This window comes from Patella vulgata, chromosome 5 (assembly GCF_932274485.2).
Source record: "Patella vulgata chromosome 5, xgPatVulg1.2, whole genome shotgun sequence".
In the NCBI taxonomy this organism is placed as follows: domain Eukaryota; kingdom Metazoa; phylum Mollusca; class Gastropoda; family Patellidae; genus Patella; species Patella vulgata.
This window is the reverse complement of record NC_065883.2, coordinates 31,390,622-31,416,135: the sequence shown is the minus strand read 5'-3', so window position 1 is coordinate 31,416,135 and position 25,514 is coordinate 31,390,622. Positions and strand designations below refer to the sequence as shown.

The following is a 25,514-nucleotide window of genomic DNA, read 5'->3' as shown; positions in this document are numbered from 1 at the left end:
AAGTAGTCAGATCGTTATGTAGTGTAGGCCATCGAAAGTATAAAAACACGAAATGAAATATACATCTGTATTTTTAATCAGATTGCTTTTTCGTTCAGTACCAATTTCGTCATTCCAAATAATAATATTAAATTATAATGGTACTTTTCAAGAGATCTGGAAATGTTCATAAAATACACAGTAAATTAGAGACAAGTTTAGATATTAGTTTATTCTTAGTCTTCATCAGAAGATTCAAAATCAAAGTTTATAATATGAGTGGGATAGATATCTTCTTGATGGCTTATCAACAGCTCGCATATATCCTTTGGATATGCTTCAGATACCCATTCACATTGTAAATGTTAATTCCAGCCTTGTATCGCAGGGTCATCTTGTTCGATCATTGGTTTTGCAGTCTGTCTCCATATTATTTCAACTTAAAATACAGATGTGACGTCATCCTTTGATGTTGGAGTACCATTATTTCAAATAATCGTTCGGGCAATGTGCCAAGCGTAACTTGGTAAAATATTGAACTCGAGTGACGTATTTCATTGCAAAGCATATTTCATTGCAAAGCACGTGCAAGTGTCTGTATTTTAAGTTGTTTAATGGTCTCGAGCTTAAGACATTGCGTAATATATTGTTACAATATATTACTTAATGTCTCGCTCTCAATATATAATAACAATTTTAAATTTCTGTACAAATTTATTTTTTTGTGAAAAAAAGGCGGTTGAATACACCACACTATCACAGTTATTGTTTACGTTTAACAACCTAGTTCACATGATGCATCACATGACTTACTGCTGTACAATTATTACCTAGAATTAATGAGTTGTCTCCCAATATCCAGCCATCTACCAGCCAATCGAATAAACTATTACATCCTGTCTTGCCTACATACAATACATGCCATATATCATAATTCAGAAAATTTAAGTTTGAAAATATCACATGAGAAAATGGAAAGCAATGTTTTGACACTTACATAGACAATATGATAAATAAATCTACATTAATTTATCAATCAACTTTGTGACAGCTATTTTTAAAATCTGTTTAAAAGTTTTACTATTTTATACTTATTTGAAAGGAAAATAAAAATACTATTTGCTTCAACAATAACTACAAAATGATTATTAATGCTCATGATCTTACAACATAATTCTTCCCTGTTTGGGAATATATTTTTAACTATTTTATAAAGCATGCACATATACATGTATATATATATCTGAATCTGAACAAATCTACATTAATAAATACAATTTAGTACACCTATAGATATTGTAATTCCAAGATATAAAAATATTGAATAAGTGTTACTAACTGTTTGAACAATATCATTAAACTATAAAGAATTTCTTTTATCCATATCTTTACAAAGCTTCACTGGCCTATATGTAGCTGATGCCACACAAGCATGAAGATATCTTTGCTAGTGCCGGTTTTCAAACTAATATTTTCTTTCTTTTTTTTTTTGCTGTAAAAGATTTTGCGAAACAACGACAAAATGTCTTTCACATATTAATGATCCATATGGACATGACCACAAAACTAATGTAGGCCTATATTCTTTCAATAAGTCTAATTCAATAGTTGGGACATATTCCTCCAAAAATATATATCAAGTCATTACAATTACTCCTATTTTTTCTTAAAACAAACTACATTATGAATGAAATTAGATGGCTTGCCGATGAAGTTGTCATATAATAGGGATTCACTTGTAACCTATATGAAGAAGTCAGATAAGCATTTTGTTAAAAAAAAAAAGTTGTTGATGTTGTATCAGTTTTGGGGGATTTATATATAAATAACTAGTTTATATATATGTTATATATAGAATTGAGAAAAAGTACAAAAAACACAGCAACTTTAACTACAAGGCTTAAAAGTATCAATTAACAATAGTTATACAAATACTAACCAAAATTATATTATTCAAAAGCTACCCAAGAAATTTATATTGTGCGCTCAAGATATTTTTCAATAAAAAAGAAAACTTACAAATCACACAGAAATATTAAGGCAAAAACTTTACATTTGTGCCATTACTTAAATAACACGACTTTTTTTACACATATTAAAAATATTGGCATATCTAACACTTGTGCATTATTAATCACAATTAAAGCTGGATGTGTTTTTGTGAATAATCATTAGCTAGAAAGAGTTGCTCTTATTGAAAACTATCACAGTTTTCAAGAATAAAGTTTCTTGATAAACTAATAATTAACATTTACACATAAACTACAATTCTTAAGTAAAGAGATTTGTTCAATTATTTCATATAGCACCTTTCAACATGTCATAATCATAATCAAAAGACTGTAAGTCTTAATTTGCAGCTGATAGAGAATACAGACATTTTTTATTAAAGAAATAAATTTAACAGAAATCATAATCAGACATTTCTATAACTAGGAATTCATTTGCATTTTACTGCCATTTAATGATAATAAATGTTTACAACATGTAACCCTGTAATTTTTATATCTAATTTTTCACAAAACCCTGTAATTATTTTATAAATGTACTTTAGGGTCCCACTGGACAGCAGAACTAGGGTGGAAATGGACTTCTTGCTTATAAAGTACAAAGAAATAATTTTATAGAGGAAAACACAGTCAGTGAAGATAAGTAATGTTATTGTGTTCAATGCAACCTTATTTATTGAAAACATTAATTAGAATATTATGATGAATAATTATTATTTTAAAGAGGAAGGCAAGAGTTAAATTTTTCAATAATCAACCCCTTAGGCCACCGGATAGCTTAAATATTGAGTGGATTAGACAATGGCTGCCATGTCTGCGTTGAATGCTAATATGGCCGACCAATTAAAAATTTGGATTATAAAAAAAATAAAAGTAATACAAATTTAATTGCATTCACTATCTGAAACCCAATACAAGAAGCAAATCATAGCTTCTATTGGAATAGTAATTGACCCAAATTTTCAATATTCATTTTTCATTATCTATTTTTGAACTATTATTACAACAAAAAAGGTCAGCAACTCTTGCATAATGTCTCTTCAAGTCAGTGAATTTATTTTCTGATGTTTAGAACTTTTATTCAAAATACTCTATTTGGGCATCAATAATTTAATGCATAACTTAGTACTTCACAAAAATACTTTCTAATTAAGGTCAAACTGAAATAATAAGCCTATATAAAATACAAGGCTGTCAACATCACTTGTAAGCAAAACAGGACTTCCACTGGTAAATTGTTGATATTTAACTGGCTACTTGGGGCAACACATCCTATATTCAATGCTTCATGACCACGTCACGCATTTCAGTAAATTACTGATAGGGCACAGCAGGAGGGAGGGAGAGAGGGAGGGGGTAAAAATAGGTTGCCTGGCAATGAAACATAAGCCCACAGCAGTTAAGTCATCCAAACAGTCCACAAGGATTGTCCAATACTAATTCTTTTGGAGTTAATGTGAGCATTTACAAGACACTAAAAACTGATCAACAAGAGTACAAACTCATGAAGCAATTATCAGAAATAAGTAAAACTTGATTCACTTCTAGTTCTTACTAGTTCTAACATTACACAAACATATACTAGTAATCAGATAACTTCTAGTAATTGAAAGTCATCAGGCTTCTTCGTCTCATGAACATTAACACTGAGTGTATACTCCAAGTCAATCAGATGATAACTTTAGCCTCTAGAGCGTCCACAACATTTTTCAAATTGATCAAGGTCCTCAACTCTCTACAATAATAATTGGAAACCGTTGAACATCAATGGACATCTTCATCTCATGAACATAAACAATGTGTACAAATCTAAAGTCAATCTGATGGTAACTTTAGACTCAACAGTGTCCATAAGTAATTGTTGATGACGGATTAACGTAGAGGGGTGACAACAAATTATACGACCCTATTTCAATGTAGTAGGCGTATAAAAACACTGACCTAAAGATTGCCGCAATGAGCACAAGAAAATTTTCTAATAAATTTGAAAAGGTTGTTTTTTAAGGTTTTATGGCTTCATCTATATTCTGAATTGCTCAGGATTTTTTAGGTGCGGAAGGGAATTGTAAAATAGGAAAAGTTTTTCTAACAACCATGGACCACTAAGTCAGTTAGCAAGTAAGTATCAGAAGCTTTTGGGTTATTGTTAAGTTCAAGGATAAAGAGATTGTTTTGACAATGACATATTGATGGTGATAATGTCAATGTTTTATTCGACTTCAACTTTCATCAGAGATGAAAATGACATTAATAACATTTCACAACATGTCTCCTCTCTTGACAGTTTCATCTTTCTCTGGCCTTCTTTTTCAGTGTCCAGGTCATCTCCATAAAAACACTACGGTTATCACAAGAGTAACCACAAACTAATGTAAAAGGCTACAGTCATAGCAACTCATGTGGTTACATAATAACCATGGTAACTAGCTTCTAGATCTGATCACATGACCCTATCCTAGCAACAGACTGGGGTTGGCATGGATACCACTATCTTTGTACACTATGATCACAATAAGTAAACATCACGTTACATCCATGGCAACCACTTTATCTTCAGTTAAACTTAAAACAGTCTTTGAATCATCATGATTTTGACTGAAATTCAAAAATAATTATCTATGTACTACAAAAACTTTGAAGTGAAATGGGACTTCACAAGACTGGCATACGCTATGCATTGGGCTATGAGGGAAGTTTAGCCAAGACCGTGGCGCAATAGCCTATTTTTTATGTGCATGTTAATCTTTACACGGGACCTCAGTTTTTCGCACCATTCAAACAAATAAACATTCCTGGTCTGACACTCCATTATGCACCACTGAAAAGGGGGGAACCGTGCTGGGGAAACCGTGCTGGAAAATCCCCTGGAAATACCTCGGCCAACACTCGGGATCTGCAGGTCACTAAGTCAGCGCCTTGTGCACTTAGCCATTGTGGCACATTATAAATATGAAAAATGTTGTATATTGATAGGGTTTTTCAATATACTTCAATGAACAATGCCAGCCCACATCAGAGTGTTTACATACCAAAATGTCAAAGATGTGTACTATTTTTATGTTTGGACTTAATATTTAATTAAGCATACAAGTATAAAAGGTGGTCAGGCAACGCCCACTGCAGTCAAGAAATAAGGTAGGTCTACTTACTGTACAAGTTCAATGGAAACTGATGGAGATGGTGTAAACTTTTTTAGGATCGTGTTACTGTTACTAATGATGTTGTTCCCTTTGTTGTCTCCAACTGACATCGACATTACCGACCCTGGCAGTGTTGATGTTGTTTTTGGTGCCGTTGTTGCTGGCATTGGGGATGGATGGAGGGACCCTGTTGATGAAACTGGATGCGACGATATTGCTACTGGTAACACACGATTTGAATTTAATGAATCTTTAACATTAACAGCAGTAAGTGAGGTTAATGATATTGATGTAAGAGTTTGTGATGTTGATAATGATGATGCGATAGATGATGATGGTGTCACAGATGTATTTAAAGGGAAATTAAGTTGTAGAACATTAGCGGCTGGTGAAGTTGAAAGCCCACTAGGTTTACCTGAAAAAAAAAAAAGAAGTCAAAATGTTTTAGTCTATAGTGCATCTATAGTCAACTGGTAAATTCAATAACTCTTTCAGGTTGGTTTCTCATATTCTATCTTTCAACACACTCAGTGACTTATTTAGGTGTCAGTTTAAATGATCCTGAAACCATGAAAGACATGTTTAGCAATGATGATTTGTGTTCATAAGACGTATCCCCCCCCCCCCTTTGTTTTTATTGTTCTGCAACTAGAGTACCTTTTGAAAACCTGCAAACTGAGAAACCACAGAACTGTATTTTTATCACAAGAACTGTTTACTGAGGATTATGATCCAAACAAGGCCATTAATAAGCTACTCACTGGAACAATATTTCTTGACATAAAGAATAATAAATTGGGTCCCATTTCACAAAACCTTAAATTACTAAAATAGATTTTAACTAAAATCAAAATGAAATTTTCAATTTTATGCGTTTCACGAATATCGATTGTAACATAAAATGCCATTTTAATAGATTTTAGTTAAAATGCTTGTGCTTGTGCAGTGCACATTTACGGTGCGGGCACTTAGGCAAATGTGCTTCGAAACTGAAACTGTTGACAGGTTGAACTAATGGTTACAATATTAATGGGGAGAGTTTCATATGCTGTGGCAATGTTCGCATTTGATTTACTTACGGGTTTCAATGGAAATAATGCGAATCGATAAACTAAATCGCTTGGATTTTGTAGTTTTATGGAATTTTGGATTATATTGAGAATTGTCTTAAACACATGATATACGTGACTCAAACTATTAATCTGGGCTGTAAATTATTATCGAATTTTAAAAGTATTTAACACCTTTGAAACTAATACACAAAATAGCCAATGTTCAGATGCCTAGATTGGAAATGTCATCCCCATAGACCCTTTCAATGATACTTTGAAAATGCCAAAGTGCCTGTCTATCTTAATTAAAATGATTTTTTCCCCACAAGATAAAATAGCTGTTGTGTTATTAATGTAAGTCTAATAATAATAATAAATTTATGATATTAAAATTTAATTTCAAATATGCCTATAACATTTTTCAATAAACACATCTGAGTTTATTGATTTATCTTTCTACAAATCATCATAACCCCATGTCTAGTATTATAGGCCTTTATGTCTTCTAATACCATGATACTGTCCATTTTAACCCATGGTAGCCTACACAAAGATATGAAGTGATTTTCTTTTAGTGATTTTTGTTTGTTGTTAGGATTTTTTTGTCTGTTAATTATTTGAAAATAGTATATTTTATACTTGAATCATATGGTAATATATAAAACAGTAACAAAGGGTTTTGTTTACTGGGGTTTTGTTTTTTTTCTTGGGGTTCTAATCAGGGGCGTCGTCATCTAAAATGCTTAAATTGCCTTACAATAAATAATCGGTGGAACGTAGCTGTATTTCCCATGTTATAAAAATAAATTGAATGAGAATTGTTTTGTGAATGATAACAAATTATGTGACTCAGGCCATTGTCAATGTTATCATTATTCCAAATATATCTATTTGTCACATTAGATCTAACAAGTAGCCCTAATCAATGTTTGTTAATGTCGTGATTGTAAGTTAGGAGAGGGTGACAGCTGTCCTAAGTTAAAACAAATTTTAGTTGAAATTATTTGATGATATATTTGGCCTAAAAACATATTCAAACTAATTAATTTATCATAAATTTTCTTCAAATCCTCTCAAAACATTGTAATTGTCAAGGAATACCCCTGCTATAAAATATCGATCAAAGGAGGTCCTTTTTGTGTCACATGACTTACGTGTGCGAAGTCGGAGGAGAATTCAATGCATACACAAGACGATGTTGTCTTTAATCACTGACTATTTATTACAAATATCGAATCCTAATTAAATTCTCGGATTATCCACTGCCTGCGTCCTTTTCCGTGATTTTTATCTCAGAAGGTTTTGTACGTGTAACTCTTCATAAAGTTTATCAACATGTACATCAAGCGCTCAATCTCAGCGTGCAACCTTTCACGTCACGCATGCATATATTCCTAATCGTCAGGCTGTCGATTAGGCGAACCTTGACATTTTTGTCCTGTATACGCTCCATGGTTGTTTTTCAGGTAATCCAGTATTTTTCTAGTAAGATTAGATATCTCTACTTTCCATATATACCAAAATTGCCATACTTTTTTTTAATGAAAATAACCACCCGATGATAAATACTTTTCTGGGAACCTATCTTTAAGTTAAGATAAAATTTTAACTCAAAATATTATTTTAGTTGATTTTATCTAAAATGCTTAAAATCGTTTTGTGAAACTCATCTATCTTATTCTTAAGTGAGTATGAAATTTTAGTTTAAGATGATTTTAAAGAGATTTAAGTTTTTGTGAAACAGGGCCCTGGTCTACTTACTATCAATAATTGGTCCATTAACTACAGATGATGTATTATAAGATTTAGATGATGAATTAGCACCATTATTTGCACTTGTGATTTCAGCCTGTTTCACCACGGCCGTTACGGCCAACTCAGCACTCGCCCGATCTAAAGTAAATCTTGACGTAGGTTGTGAACTAAAGGAATGTTCTAGATTAATTGAGCTGTCCATTTGATTTAATTTTTCCTCCTGTTCGCGTTTCATCTGTAATAATTGTTCTTGATGTGACTGAAAACTTTCTAAATTGAATTCAAATGTTTCGTTACTCGAACTCGGTTCACATGGTAGTACTATATTTTTTTCAGGAGGAGGCGTCCGAGGACGAAAATGTGGTCTGAAAAGAGAAAACATTATTATACAACCTTATTATGAAATTGTTCACGAAGGTTACTAAATATTAACTTAAAGCCCTCGCCTCTTTCTGTGAAGATTTTAGTTCATTGTTCGAAGACACAAATGTACTACATTCTATTCAGAATATATAAAGAGACAAGGCTTTCAATTTGTCACTGATTAGTCAATGTTTGATTTCACATCATTTATCAATCACTTATCATTTTTACTGTATTATATTTACAAAACATAAGTGAACAGCAGAATACTAGTAATACTACTTACATTTTTTTATCTCGAATATATGTGATATATTCTGAAGTTTTAATAGAGGTGTGACCCGTGTTATCAATTAGATTCATTCGATCTAACGTGTCATCCCATGGTGTAAATCCACGATCTATTATAACACTGAAATATACATATATAAATTATATTGGAAGTGGGGATAAAAAAGAAAGAAATGCATTTTTACAAGATCTTGTTAATACAGAATATTAATTGAAATTGATTCAAGCACTTGTTTCAGTCAATTGACTGACTTATTCAAAACAAAATAGTACGGACACACATATTTACAATCTTACATAACATTACTGTGCCAGAGATACATCATTTAAATCAGCACAAGTGGATTATGTTCAACAGTGTTTCATTCATCATGGATTACCGTTTTATTTGTCCAGCTTGTATAGCAGTCAATATCAACTTATATTCATTTTAATAAATAATTAACTTACCGACCACCTCTTCCAACTCTCCGTCGAGCAAAACCAACACAGTTTCTAGGTTGAGGTAGTGAAAATAACGAGTAACGATATTTTTTATCTCCCATACCCCCCTCTTCTTTTCCTGTCCATCGCCAGTTACCAGGACGACTTAATAAAGGCTGAAAAATAGATACATGTTTTACTAGTGCAAATCAACAACTGATATTTTAATAACTTGAGTGACTTGAACAATCAATAACAAAGCATTTACAATATAAGGACAAAATACTAGACTGATTAACTGATCTTTACTCTAGAAAGAGAACTGGGGAATGATGATGAGTTAGTTGTATTTTACGTCCGCTACCACCGAAGTGATATCGCAGACAATCACGTGTTATATATATTTTTTTAGTCGTCGAATGTGCTATTGTTGCTGATTATACTGTGGATATTAATATCAAAACTTATGTCGCGAGGTGTTGACGTAGAGGGATGGTAGCTGCATTCTTGTATTTCAATATTACTTTCGTTTATCTTTAATGAAACACAATTAAAGTTAAAGTCAAATGACTTCTTGTTCTCCACAATTAAAGTCAAATGATTTCTTGTTCTACACAATTTCACGAAACTAAAAATCATTTGTTTCATAAATAGTAGGATTAAAACTTACTGCATAATAACTACAGTGTTTTCTACGTTTAAAAGCATATGGACCGTCCGGATCATTTTCATCTTCGTGATCAGACTGAGACATACTCTGTAAAATATTAAAACAATGTATTATTAAAATATAACAGGTAAATAAAAGAATACTTACATGTTTGCATAATGACTAGAACAATGTAATTCAGTAAATTCACCTACATTATATTTCTACCAAAAAGCAAATGAAATGTAAATAAAATTGAGATGAAATGGTGAATAATGAAGATGGGCATATGCAATGCAGTGTGCTATGGGGGGAAATATTTGCCTGGACAGCAGCACTACCCCTTCTCTTATTTCGAATTCCAAATCTAACGGTTGTTTCACGTACACACCAACGTATAAATAGGACCTTTTTTTCTTCCCATCCAAACGACTAGATATCGTTCCTTGCAAGACCCTCCGTGATGCAACACTGACACATAGAAACCACACAGGAAAATCCTTAGGAACATTCTCGGTTGACACCAGAATAAAATCAGCAAACCAGCGACTTGCTGAGACCCTGAAGCTTTCCAAAAATTGTGATAGTAATAGTAAAGGTATTATGAAAAACGGACAGATGTGGGGGCAATATAAAATATCAATTTTCTTGTATCAATTGGCCATGATTAATAGAAAGACATGAAACATACCGGTGAGAAACCTTCTTCATCTGAACTATCAAGATCTTGATGTAGATTATCCATCTCATTGTAATGAACCGACGTTGTGGATTGGTTCGTGGTGGCAGTTGCTGTTTGTTGTTGGGAAGCTTGTTTACGTTTTCTGTACTGCCGCTTCTTACGGATAACTGGTGCCATTTCCTCCTAAAATATACAATTACAGAAAAACAACTTATTTCTTATTCATTTAGTACTGGAATATCTTTCAATTGTATGGCAAGACAATGCATCTATGAAGCTTACTAAAGAAAATAATTCTTGAACTACATGTATATTTTTTTTTTTTTGAGAAAAAAAATTGAAATTTCGTATGTTTCCAATGTCATGAATATCTATAAAGATAGTAAGATGAAAACTTACGCCATTTAATCCTGTAACCCATTCACCCTGTCTGTTGAACATAAATGGTGGAACAAATGATGGATGTTTACTTCTTTCAGCCTCGGCCTCTGCTAATAACGCTCCACTAAAATCTTCGCCGTGATATCTGTCATAATTATTAGATCACCATTATTTGATTGACAAAGTACGGTAACATTTAATGAATCATATGAGTTGAGAACAAAGAGTTTTTGATCGTTACTGAATTTAATTCTTGAGTGGCATTTGTCGAAACGTCATGCTATATACGTACAATCCAGCTACTGAATTATAAAGACACTACAACAAGTCAGATTCTGTATACTGTTCAACTGCGATTATTTTGTTGTTTATTCACATATTTCTTTTATAAAATATCTATATTTATTCTTTTTTGTATGAGATAAGTCGTAATGCTATTCCTGTTCCTCAACCCCTTTCAAGTTTTGAAGAGATTACATTCGGTTGGAAGTTCTGACTGGCTGCTGACATGTAGATAAATACATATATAAGTATTTTCAAAAAAAAAATTATGTTTTATAAGTTTACTTACCGTTTATCAAGGATTTCAATGGTTAATTGTAGAAGTTCTTTCTTAGATTTTTCTCGTCGTTTGATCACTTCTAATAAAGTTCTACAAGAGAGAAAGATTTTTATTTAATGACAAGAGTCAAATACATTATAACACACCACATGATGGCTTAAACAGTAGGTATCAAGCTTCAAACAGAAATCAATGCAAACAAGAAGACTCAGTTATTAACCTCCCACACCCTTGGACAGGTTTTGGAAGGTAACAGGGATAGACAATCTCTTGTGTTATTGGTAATCAAAACCCAAATACTTGTTCAACGTCCTACTTTTCTGCATCAACCGGTCAAATAGTATAAGACATCAAAATTATGCTACCTAGTAAAAGTGGATATAAACTGAGTTCAATAACAAACTACCACAACTGTTTTATTTTTTATGAATTGCACTATGTAATAAAAAGTTATAAATTCAGTTCTAGATGTATGTTTTTAAACTTAATTTCATAATCATACAGATATCTTTAATGTATCCTGTGATGTTATCCAGATACCAAAAAATAAGTCAACTCAAAATATTTACGCAACACGATCAATGTAGACGTGGAATTATTAAAGCTGATTAACCACTAATCCTGAAGTTATTGTAGTATGTGAAAATAAATCTTACAGTTCTTTGATGTTTGAGACAAAATGCAAGTTGCTAAATTTGTTAAATTAAAGATACATTATGTATGAGCTAAATCTGCCTATTGCTGGTTTTTATTTTGGATTCAAATGTTACATAAATTATTATTTAGACATTTATTCACATAAGCCTATAATCAACTCGCTTGACCATCGGATGATGCAGATGTCAACGGATTGAAATATGATCGTCATTCAATGATTTTAAAATTGATTAACAAGAAACTTTGCTATGATAATAAATGTTGTCTCAAAAAAATGTCATTTGATTGCAACGTTGTCCTTGTTGAAAATGTCAATTAATTTTTTTCACTCGTGTTCTTGATTTATTTTCATAAATTTGGGCATCATTTTGACGTTTTGGATCACTATATGAGCTGTATTGATGTTATACTGACAGCGACAGGCATTTCTGATATCAACAAGGATTTTAATCTTTTGTGCATCGAAAGTGATGGAAAAAATTCCAAACTTCTATTCCTCAATTACACGCACCCCAATTGCCCAGCGATGAAAGTGTGTGTTATTGGAGAGTGTTTACGGTATAGTTTAGACTACTTTTAAACACAAGTGAGCATACAAGTTAATAATCTATAAGGCCAAGCTTCTTTTCATACTGAATAAACTATGTTTCAACATCACAAACTGTTTTTATCACGAACGTTTTGCTTTCATTTTCTGCTGTATAAACGGAGAGAGAAATGGGGTGTAACATCCACTCTACACAAACTAGGTCATTTCGGGACTAACAAGTAGTTTAATTTTATTTTAATAATTCGCGTGCGCGTAGGGGTCTTTACCAGTGGGAGGAAACCGGAGGACCGGGAGAAAACCCATGAAACCAGGCAAGAGGCAAGATGGAAGATATAAGTAGTGGCGCAATTTCAAGTTTAGGGGTAGAGCAGTAGTTTCATATAATTTTGGAGGAATATTACTGCTGTGAAATAATAAGGGAGGGGGGGGGGGGGGGGAATCTGAAAATGAATTTTAAAGTGCTTTTTTTTCGTCTACTAATTTTGGCCTAACTTAAATTTAATTCATCATAATATTATTTATCTCTACTATTTGTCCCTGTGTAATTTTCTAGACTGAGTTGTGTTACTCTAATTTCTCCATCCCCCTCCCTCTGTAATTAATATTAATTAATTCACGTCTCTTCTCCATCCCCCTCCCTCTGTAATTAATATTAATTAATTCACGTCTCTTCTGGAATTAACTTTACGAATAGAACGACTCACAAGCTCGCCTTCCACCTTGTTTTAACCATTCCCATTTTAAAGTCCTTTGTCTAATAATTTGCTGTCAACCTTAACCATTGCGCGAAAGAACTGGAGACGATTATGTACCATCATAGATATGGTACCACAGAGAAACTCTATGTTACGTACACAGTGATCTACAATATTGTTAATGTTTACATCGCCGACAACCAGTTAGCAGATTTTTATGGATAGATATTTTGGAGTTAACGAGTTACAAATTCGTCAGGAAAAAATTAATGATTTTTTTTATATTACGCTTTTGAAAATAGGAGCTTGAATTAAAGCGGAACAATATCGTAACAAGAGTGTTGTCAAAAATCTGAACCGATCGAAAAAAATCAGGACTGGACAGGACAAAAAGCGGAAATCCACTTTAAAGTGGGAAAAAATCATGTCTGAAAATAAGGCGGCAAAAGGCCACACAAATAAAATGAACAGGTTCTCTGTCACCGCCTGCTCATGAAAAATACAGCACATGGATGATTTTTATTTCCACTTTTTAGAAAAAAAACAAGCGTGTGCCATGCTGGTGAAAATTATGCAACTAAAAAATATGATACCGCATGAAATTATCTTGGTAGAATGTACAGATGTGATTTAAGTGTTAGTAAGAAAAATGACAAACTTTGCATTCAATAAAATCCCTCGTTAAATAGACATTAATATATGCAATTTCCTTGAGCATTCGTAGCCATTTTCCAACTTGTTTATATATAGGAGTTATTTCCCGCTTTGAGTACTTTGACTTGATTATCCAGCTCAAATAAACAATGTAAATTTTGCTAGGAATATTTGTAATTTCTGGGTATCGGCAGGAAAATTTACTCAATAATGTATCAGTATATTGTAAAACTGACAGAATACTTCCAAAATATCAATAAATATTATTTAAAATCGCATAAAACTTGCAAACATGTACAGTAAATGGGGGATGTCTATAAAAATTATAGTATCAGTGGTGATAAGGGGGTGGGTGGGGGAGTGGGTATGAAACAGACAAACGGTGAAACATTGCAATAGTTTTTATCATTTTCATCTATCAATCTAAAGAGAAAAGTGAAAGTACTTGGCATGTCAATCAATCTTCTTATTAAAATACAGATCTATATTTCATTTCGTTTTTTTATACTTTCGATGGCCTACACTACGTGAAGATCTGACCAGTTGTTTTGGGAGGTTGCGTCCAAGGTCATACGAGCGGCTTTTGACCCTAAGATTTCAGATATTTGATTAACTAATCAGCATTGATGTTTCTAGTCGATTACCCACAGTTCCGTGCACCTAAAGCCAAAAGCTTGCCGTAACAGACCGTTTCATTGGCTAATCCCTCACATTATCAAGAATACGTCATTTGTAACAACTCTTCCAGATTCTAGTGTAAATACAAGTTTAATGAAATTTTGAACTATAAAAAACAAAGCGACATAGGATCTGTGTTTTAATCAGATTGCATGTCAATAAATTATGAAAGGAATTTTTATAATGCTGTTGGTACCTGAAGCAATTTTTCAATGGCAATTCAATATCTGATTATAATGCTTTTTAAAATACCATTATGATTATGACACTTAGCAATAAGTGCTACTAAAGCTTTGCTTGACTTCTTTGAAAGGATATATTTTGTTGAAATTCTCACTATTTAATAGCATTCCATACAGAAAAAAAAAAGAAAATTTCAGTAAATTTTATTCTGAGAATTCCATTTTAAAAAAAAAAGTAACACCCGCCCTCTCCATTTTTTCCAACATTAAATTGCCCGAGAACCTACTCATTTGTTTGTGTGGCCTAAGTAATGAAACAAATTTATACCAGGTAAGTATACCAGGTAATTACTCCGTACTTTATATATTTATATGCTATAAATAGTATAAAACAACAAAATGCTTATCTCAGTCACCATTAATTTCTTGTTTGCATACATGAATTTTTTTAAAGTGAAAACTACATAAATTCATCTACATTTTTTTTAAATGGAACTGTTAAAGTATGTAATATTTCTGTACTTTGTGCATGTTGTGGTTTAATGGATAACAACAAACATTACTGAACTATGGACTGTAAAAGAAAAGATACTAAGAGCGAGATTTAAGCCTGCTAGCATACAATAGACACTTACACAGCTCGTGTTAAATCCCGTCTTAATTTCAGCATCTTTTCATAAGATGTCTCATCATTCTTGCGATTCTGAAAATAATGGGACTTTTATATAATTTTCTCTTCAAACTGTAGACAAAATATCATACACAGAGATATCACTAGCCTGAATCTTAGGGCAAACGTGTGTTATGGGGATTGGGGGTTTATTTTGTATTTTTTCACTGAATGGGTGATTTCTCTTTCATATTTGCCCTTATATTTGAGAATTTCCCAATTTCTTTTTCCAATGAAGTGACAAGTCTAGTGACATCCCTAATATCTGTATTTTAATTTAAGCCTAACATGATGTTAACATACATAGATTTTGACTGCAAAATGTAGAAATGATCTTGGGTTGATCCAGAAAATAATGGCCTCCCAGATATCAGTTTAATTCAAAATAGAGTATATAAAAAGATATTTACTTTAAAGGACAATATTGGTGTCAGTCATTATCACATATGTGAAAGAACTGGTTAAACACATTCCAAATATAATTTGAACACACAGATCATTGCTATGGTAGATGTGTAGTGAAGATTTGAAAAAAACGGAAAGTGACGCAAGCAATGGAAATCACAAGTTATCCTTATATATAACTGACTGAAGGAACGAGCAATAACAGATAAGCTTACACTGTCGAATTTCAATTCACTGATAATTCTGTTGAAGATGGAAACAATAGAAATCTGTTGATTGATCTGACACTTTTGCTCGCTAATGCCGTTGCCAGGTGTGATGGGTCCGTGAGTTGATTCGCTGCCGTCAAACGATGGGTGCTAACTCGTTCGCTATTGTCAAAAAATGGGTTAAATCGGATAATAATTGTGACCTCTAGAGGGACCACAAGCTACAAGCTAAAAATGGATTTTTCGTACAATCAGGGGCCATAATTCAGAAAGTTACAATCCGATATCTGCAAATATCGAAAGGAACCAAGATCTTTGGGTTATAAACATGCATTCCAAGTTTCAGCAAAATCAGATGAAAATTGTGACCTCTAGAGTGTCCACAAGCTAAAAATGTGATTTTTCATACAATCAGGGGCCATAACCCATGAAGTTATGGTCCGATATATGCCAATATCGAAAGGAACCGAGATCTTTGGGAGATAGACATATATTTTAAGTTTCGTCAAAATCAAATAAAAATTGTGACCTGTAGAGTGTCCACAAACAAATTGCGGACGGACTGACAGGGGCGACGACAATACACGTCCACATGAAAATGTGGGCGTACAAAAATCAATTGGAATGTGTTTAACTGGTTCTATCACATATCTGATAATGGCTGACACCAATATTGTCCTTTAATCTGAAGCTTTCTTTGGAATATTTATCCAAATTACTGTCACTATGAACTGTATGATTAAAATCTAACCGTCCTTAATTACTACTTAACATGTCTCTTATAATTTGAGATAAGGCTGGGAAGGCCATATTTTCTGAAAAAATCAATGACAAGTCAAATGTTGAAGGAATTTGGTAAAAAGAGAGAACCCACCTACTACTATGGACTGAATAAAGATGAAATCAAAGAAACATTTCATGAATTCTTTTCTTATTCAAATAAAATATTTTTGGAAACTTTTAAACCAGATTAAAAACAAATGATTTTCAATAATTATTGTTTTTTACGGCGAATATGTGATGAAAAAAGTACTACATACCAATACCCTCTAAATTTATCAATAAAAGAAACTTACCTTTCTAGTCTGCATTTTCTCCGTTCTACGGCGGAAAGCAACGTAAGGATTATTTGTCGTTGATCCATCACGTTTTTCTGTTTTAACTTGAGGTATTAATGGTTGTTGCTACAAAATATGAATTTTAAAATATCTTTAAATAAATCTTTGATGTCAATACAATGAAATAGTAATAATCAGTCAGATCCATTTACTTGATTTGATAATTCTTTTATGTTGTGGGTTTCTACATGTTCATGTAGTTAAGAGTTATGTGTGGTGCTGTCTCTTTTGTACATACTATAAGATACAAATTCTTCGCAAAATTATTAAATAATTATGATGGAAAATTGAAATCTGCCCTCTGTAAAATTTGACAACTTCAATTAAGAAAGGAAAAAAAAATCCTCAATCCTGACTTACTGTACGTAATCGTTTGTTGAGCCAGTAATCATAAACAGCAATAATTAAGTCATCGTCTTCCTTTAGCAAAAGTTTAGCTTCTTGTATCGTTACAACCTGTACAGATACAATATTGGCAAATTTTATAATAAATCATGTATGTACTGTACCCTGTTAAATTGAAATGTAATAGAGCGTCACCCAAAAGTTTTATGCCATTACATTACTATCTTGGGACTGGCCTATCGTTTCTAGCAGAATTGGTCCGCTAGAAATGGGCCAAGGCATTACAACACCTCCAAAGGACCGGAACATCAGGCAATGACTGCAGAATTACACACTCCCATACTGCTGCTACTGTGAGGGTTGCACACTGGTTCAACAGTTCTGACACTGTTTGTTGCCGACTACACTCTGCCAGACGTTGGTCTAATTCTGACTCGACCCAAGGCAGTTACCTTTGTTACCACTTGTGCCTATGTTTCACAGTAAAGTTGTTATGGCCACGTAGATTGTTGTTGATTTTCTTGTCAGTAAATGTCCAGCTTAAGATCATGCTAAAAATCATAGTTTAGCAGCATTATGTCTCACTGGCGATCACTTCAATAAAAATCAGTGGTGTTTTTTCATTGAATCTGATTATATTAAAGTGCAATCCCAATTTTACAAGAAATGTAATGCCAAGTAGTATAACCTGTTGTCCACTGCCTTTCTCTAGTCTATCCATCATTTCTTCAAACTTCAATGGTGTTATTTCCATCTTCTTCACCTGTTCTTTAACCCATGTCTCGTCCTCGCTATCCATATCATAGTCCGGTATCTCCTGGTCCATTCCAAACGCTGTGGATAGAAAAGATGAACATGATCGAAAAGTTTATCATATCGGTGGATTAGATTAGGTTATCAATATACAGGCCCGCAACAAGAATTTGTTTTCATGGAAACACAAAAATAGTTCAATCAAACTGTTTTTCAAATTAGCAAAAGGAAAAACCGTAGAACAGATTGGAATGTGCAGTTTCATAATATCTTGAAAATTTTGAAATGCAGGTTATTTAACGAACGATGTATCGTAAGTCAAATTTGTTTCCGTGAAAACACAAAAGGCTTTTTTAAAAAAAAAAATCAAAAAAATCCACAAACCTTGAATATGGATATATTGTTTAGATAATTTATAATCATCTTTATAGAAGATTTCATATCTTTCACCAATATCCTGTATCTCTGGAATAGGAATGACCAATTTTTCTGATGACCCATAAACCTGCTGTGCCGATAATGCTCTCTGTAAATGATGTTCCTGTAATATAGAAAGGATAAAAGATTCTAGTCAATCTATATGCCAAGTAGGGCTCAACATTAACAGTTGCCTGGGGCAATAAAAACTCATTTTCGGGCATGTGTTTTTTCTTTCCAATTGTTTGAGAATTGAAAGACTAATAAAAAAAAGATCGTACTGACCTCATGTGTACACACAAGGAGGTCTATGGGTTTTTTTTTTTTTAATCTACTCTAGTATTTATTCTCTAATGGCATTGCCAAGTGTTGTTTTATACAGTTCCAAGTATATATTATATTACAGTGAATTACAGTCATATCCCCTGAATTTCTGAAACTCTTTGGAAGATTCAGCAAGAATTAGAGATTTGCGGCAAGGAAAATGGATTTGGTGTCAAGTAAACTTATAGATTCAAGTTCAGATATGATTAATTACATTTACAAAAGGCATAGTACATGACTGTACGGTACAGATTTTTTAGAATAATATTGTGAATAATATTTTTGAACCATTTGGTTATTGTATCTGGCTAATACATTTAAGCTTATAGATAATATATAAACTTAAGAGTAAGTCTGAATGAGCTATAAAACCTGTAGTAATATCTTTTAAAATATATCTCACTCTTCATAAGTCACCATACAGATGTCAGTATTTAATGTCAATAAATAATACAACAAAGTGTTTAAATTATAAATATTTTAGATATGCCTTGTCTGTCGACCTTAGTCGTTAATCACATCAAATCCTTAATGTGTAAGAGGATTTATTGGTTTTCAATGAAGACTTTGTTTATGCAATGTTGTTCTTAATAAATTACCATAAGGCCGCGGTTAATTAATTGTGTTTCTCATGACCCGCCCGCATGTCCGTTTTCATCTGTAATAATTACACACTTCCATAATTATTTGGTCAAATTTAGGGAGGTCACAACTTCATCCTATAAATTTTGTAAAACTATATCTGTTTGCCTTCAAATATTAACAATGAATTGACGCATTAAAATCAACTATTTATCGATAAACATGACACTGTAGGTGATAAGTTATGTCTAGTAGACTAGAATGTGAAAAAATATACGAAGTCCATACGTGAAACCGGAAGTTAACAAGCCAACAGTGAGGCTGATGTCCCCCGCCGAAATCCCCGAATAAATAGATGACACTTTTAAATTAATCGCACATCTATTTTTTTCAAAAGTATGGAGCAATCAAACTGATTATCAACTATACACTAAGTTTCATCACTCTCTATCAGATAGAATCAAAGTTATCTTGTCCCAAAGCATCGACCAAGGAAATTGCTTATCTCTGCTTAGCTTTAGCTCGAAATGTTAATCATTGAACTCAGTCAAGACGAACATCCACATCAAGTTTAAACATTCTACCTCAATTAGAAGCAGAGTTGTTATGTTCCAAAGTCTTGACCAATCAAAATGCTTATTATTGTTCCTTAGCCTAAGCAGATAATTCTCATCATCGACCAAATAAACACCTACACAAAGTTTGAATATTCTAGCTCAATTAGAAGGTGAGTTTTTGTGTTCCAAAGTCTCAGTCAATCAAATTGCTTATCGCTCTGCTTACCCTAAGCAGAAAATGTTCATTATCGAACTCAGTCAAGGTATTAATGTAATGAAACTATACACCAAGTTTCATCACTCTCACTTAATTAGAACTAAAGCTATCATGTCCCAAAGCATCAACCAATCAAATTGCTTATCTCTACTTACCATAAGCAGAAAATGATCATCTTCGAACTCCATCAAGGCACTGACCTAATAAACACCTACACCAAGTTTGAACAATCTAGGTCAATTAGAAGGAGAGTTATTGTGTCCCAAAAAGTGTGACGGACGGACGGACAGACAGACAGACCCATTTTAATAGTCCCCTGCTTTCTTCGAAAGGCGGGGGACAAAAAAGCTGTATCATATCTGTCATTCTGCAGCATTTTCTTTCACCAAAGATGACATACATACTTCATAAGGCACTTGTCAATTGTAATAAAATTCACAGAAAGATATAAATGTCTTTAAATTAGTGCTAAACTATTTTATTTACGTGACTAACACTCTGTGACCAACGGTTCCAAAACTGCTGCCATGAGATAGTCTTGATCATGAGGTAAGCCTACAGACTAATTGACACTATTTCACGGTATTTTATTAACCACAACACTCTATAAACACAGTCTCAACAGGATGCAAAGATACTAATAAATGTGAATACTTTAATGAAGATAGACAAAATTATAAAAGTATTTATATTATCACGATGCCATTTGCCGATGGGGTCCAAAGTGGATGCAATTAACATACAGGTTATTGGTACTATCTTCCTTAACAGTTAGAGAAACGAACATGTTTGTAATAAATTCTTTGGACTGACATGTTAAATAATCTAACTTATGTTGTATTCAAAAATCCTAAGGTATGCTTTTAAATATTTATGTCAGAACAAATCATCAACCTGATTGGAACCGGTCATTTCGTAACCTGTCAAAGTAGGGGAAGATAAAGAAATGAAATACCAAGAATGAATGAATTAACGAAGGTTAACTTAGAAGCATATCACCAATAATTTAGACATATTACATGTAATATGATCAAGTCTTCCGATGCCCGACTATTGTGCAACATATATTTCAATCTATAAATTTTTTATTAAATGAGAATAAATTGCGAACGCCAGTTACCGTTGGGTTTTCAATGACCAAGTAACCGGCTGAAATAAAAACAGCATTAAACTCAAAATTTTTAAATTCCATCTCAATAATTAATAATTACCTCATATAGCATGTGTATTTCACAAACATAGGTCATGAGAAACAAATAATTAATTAACTGCTGCCTAATGCATGAAAGTGTCTATCACTACTGTATTAACAGTCTACTGTACCTGATGATCAGGGAAAAACAATGCACGTTTTGGAGTCATTAGTCACAGAGTGCTAATATAAAGTACACAAAACATTCAGTAGGAATTAAAGACCTGGTCTTTACAAAATTTACAAGATTAGAAATGATAACTGTATTATAAAGTAAGTGTAGTTGGGATGTATGTTGTGTGCTGTGTGATTCTTTTTTGGCTCACTGCATAGAAGTGTATGGATTCCAGGCTTGACAAACAGCACCCGCATGTGATCTTGTGAAAGAAACACGGGTACCTAAGAATCCTTGGTTTGAATTTTTAGAACTGGTTGAGCAGTGTAACTGAATAGTGACCGGTCACTATTCATGTATACCAATAATAATGCCACCCGCCGTACCAGGGATGTGCCCAGAAAAATATTCATGCCAGCCGGTAATCTTGGGCAGGGGGAAGAACAAGGAGGGCAGCAACCCCCTTCTGAATAGCAGGGGGAGTTCGAGGGGGGCGAATCAGCTCCCCTTGGGAGACAATGATCAGCGATTAAAGACAACATCGTCTTGTGTATGCAATGAATTCTCCTCCGACTTCGCCTCCGTTGCTAAGTACTGAGAAAGGCACGTCACGTGACACAAACATGACCTATTTTGAGCGATTTTTTATAGCCAGGGTATTCCCTGACAATTGCAGTGTTTTGAGAAGGATTTGAAGCAAAATTATAATAGGCCTAAATTAATTAGTGTGAATATGTTTTTAGTCCAAATATATCATCAAATCACCCAGTTTGTACCTGGGAATGTATCTTAAAATCAACTTTTTATGAAATCTCCGGTAATTTAAAATAAATGGAAATTGATTTGCCTGTTTTTTTTCGTTGAGAGAATCCATACTATGAATAAAAATTACCATGATGAAATATTAATTATCATGAAGATCCAGACTGATTTCTGGACATGCTTTCGATCGCCACAAAAAATAGTGCAGACAGACAGCCAGGGAGATAACTTGTTTACTAGCCAAACTCTTCCAAATGAAAACATTATGATGAATATGACAGACATGACCATTTGAATCAGCAAATTGACATTTATTAATTATATTCCATTAAAAATATAAAGCTTAACTACAACGGTGCAGTGCCAGTAAATAAACTAGACTAGTTTAACCAGTCATGCTAGTTAAATCACAATGATACATATAACAGGTTAAAAGAGTCTACATATCGGTTAGGTAACTCTGCATGGCAAGCAAGAAATTGATGTGAGTTTATGAGGTTTAACGAACAAATAAAGATGCTTTTTTCTATACTAAATAATCTTTATTTTTACAAGACAATGGCAGTGGGTGGGATCTGCTTCAAGATATTTTTGCCGGGGAAAAAATATTGGTGCTGGTTGATGTTGCCCAGTAACTGTAATAGTACAACAGTAGGCACATTTCTGTGCTACAAAGTGGACATGCAAACTACAAACACCCAGTAATTTTAAATTCTCATGGGGGGGAATTAGAAAATGGAGAGCAAAATTTGAATTGCACTGTATCCAAGTAAAAACTATAGCTTATCTAACTTGTTTTAACAGTGTGTCTAGTAGTTTGTGGAATAACTTGATTGTTAATCTTTTGTCATTTTGTGTGAAGCCCGGGACAATTACCGCTGGCCATGAATCCAGTCAATTGCTTTCATTTATTTGTTGTTTATTGTTTCAAATTTCTGTGTATATTGTATGTCTTGTCCGCGGGTTTGGTTTATGTAAATTGTTTATGTGTCGTACACATGTATGGCCCTTCCGCACTTACTATTGCTATAAACTGCATTTTAATGTATAGCTACTGAATTAATTGTGTAACTTATCTAGTTTTAAAAATACAAGTGCAAACTTGCAGTGCAGGTATTGTAAATTATTCAGTAGCTGTGGATAAGATAGGGGATTCCCCTACCTGTCTGGTTCTGGAACTATAATTAATGACAATCTTGTTAAAAATTTGACAACTGATATAAATCATAATAGACTATGTTGTAATTATTAATTTATTCTGACATAACTAATTAGTCATATTATATAATTGAGCTAGTCGAACGGAACAGAAATGGACTTGCTAGCTCGAGCCTTCTTGTTGTGGTAAAATTAGGTCACTGCCTCAAATGGCCTTGACCTTCTACGCACTCTCCAAGGCCCGCATTCAAGCCGAATATTTGATAAAAACACCTAAACTTAAATTAAAAACCATTTGATTATATCGACTAAATAGTAGTTCAGCCATTTGCATCCTCACATGGACAGTTTACACAAATTTCAAGCTCAATAACGTTCCCAAAGTCATTCAGATTTGGGCACTAATTTTCAAGATGGCGGATAGTAAAAATTAGGTTGCCGCACAAAAGCTCGAACGACATACCGTTTCTTCTTCTTTTTCCATTCCAGTGGGCATTTGCGGCACAGATCTGTTGATGGTTGCAAAATCTGGCAGGTCAGGTATTTCATCGGCCCTATACACAGGCATGGGCTTCGTGGCGTCCAGCGCCCGAGCCCGAAAAGACACCTTGCTCATTTTCTCTGTTCCCCGATCGGATATGCTAATGAGATAGTCTAAATAGATTTTCACAAATTGTGAAGGTAGCAGCCCTTTAAGCAGGACTCTACCGTGCTTCGATTAAAGCTCAATGTTTATACATTTCGACAAATATCAAAAAAATACACAAAAACCAGCTTAATGTTCACAATTAGTCCACGAATCCAGCAATTTTGTAGCAATTTTTAGTTTCCATCATGGCGGAGAAGTTAGACCATGAAGGTATCCCAGAATCCCCAACCAAGCGCATGCGTTTTCATTCACGTTATAACGGGGAACGAGAAATCCAGAAACAGTGGATAAGTAATCGACATTATTATCCACAAGTAATTAAATGTCGCTAAGTAGCTCGCACGGGTTTATCGATTACAACCAGATTAGTGTCTTTTGACACCTGGTTCTATAATCAAATTAATACAGCGGTCATAAACTGTTTCATCTGTTAATCTTTTGGGTCTAATAAATAGTTAACCTGACACTCCGCACTGAACTTCTGAAGTCGTGTGTAGGATAGTAAAGGGGCGTGGTCAAATATAGTATTCTTTCAGAACGCATTACGTTCACAGCTAAGTCTTTCATTTGCAGTTTGTTATCATTAATACCAAAAGATAACTCTTTATATATCAATTTAATTGTCTGATTGTTTATTTGCATTTAGTAAATAATAGGGCCTATAGGAATTTTCAAATCCCATATTTGATTATTTCTATCTTTTTCTCAACCAGTTTAATTATTATATTCATTGTTTGTTATATATTTTAGGTTGGCAGTACACAATTCAATATGTCATCTTCAATCAAAATCATAATAGTGCCAGGTAACGGTTGCACCAATCCATTTATAGCTAACTGGTATGGTTGGTTGCACAAAAAATTAACAGAAATGAAAATACCATGCAGATTAGAGGCAATGCCTGATCCGTACACTGCAAGTGAAAGCGAATGGATTCCATATATGCACAAAGAATTAAACTGTGATGAAAATACTATAGTAGTTGGACATAGCTCAGGTGCTGAAGCAGCGATGCGATATGCTGAAAAGTATAAACTGAAGGGAATAACCCTTGTGTCTGGCTGCGTAACAGATTTAGGGGATGAGAACGAACGAGCTAGTGGTTATTACAATCGACCATGGCTTTGGGAAGAAATGAAAAAAAATACAGATTTAATAATTCAGTTTGGTTCAACTGATGATCCATTCATTGCCTGGTCTGAACAGCAGGAAATAGCAGACAATTTAAATCCAGAACTTCATAAGTTTACAGACAAAGGACATTTTATGAGCAGTACATTTCCTGAATTATTAAATGTTATAAAAACTAAGTTAAAATAAATTAACAAAGAGAATTGTA

At 33.4% G+C, this 25,514-nt stretch overlaps 2 protein-coding genes across 4 annotated transcripts; one reads left to right on the top strand and one right to left on the bottom strand.

Annotated features, from left to right (window-relative positions):
* Positions 1-673: 673 nt before the first annotated feature.
* LOC126822287 (enhancer of polycomb homolog 1) lies at positions 674-24,617 on the bottom strand. Its single transcript, XM_050551078.2, has 15 exons — positions 23,990-24,617; positions 18,587-18,743; positions 18,138-18,283; positions 17,465-17,560; positions 17,063-17,170; positions 15,338-15,405; positions 11,296-11,376; positions 10,743-10,869; positions 10,353-10,526; positions 9,683-9,769; positions 9,040-9,188; positions 8,585-8,710; positions 7,942-8,300; positions 5,138-5,543; positions 674-4,583 (listed from the first exon to the last, which is right to left on the bottom strand). The coding sequence occupies exons 1-15, from the start codon at positions 24,140-24,142 to the stop codon at positions 4,511-4,513; spliced, it is 2,310 nt and encodes a 769-aa protein (XP_050407035.1). The 5' UTR covers positions 24,143-24,617; the 3' UTR covers positions 674-4,510.
* On the top strand, positions 23,870-25,514 carry LOC126822308 (serine hydrolase RBBP9). Of its 3 annotated transcripts, none has more exons than XM_050551112.2 (2): positions 23,870-24,061; positions 24,926-25,514. In XM_050551112.2, the coding sequence occupies exon 2, from the start codon at positions 24,947-24,949 to the stop codon at positions 25,493-25,495; it is 549 nt and encodes a 182-aa protein (XP_050407069.2). In that variant the 5' UTR covers positions 23,870-24,061; positions 24,926-24,946; the 3' UTR covers positions 25,496-25,514. The 3 variants fall into 3 exon arrangements, with proteins under 3 accessions (XP_050407069.2, XP_050407070.2, XP_050407068.2); XM_050551113.2 differs by lacking the exon at positions 23,870-24,061 and adding an exon at positions 24,393-24,466; XM_050551111.2 differs by lacking the exon at positions 23,870-24,061 and adding an exon at positions 24,428-24,489.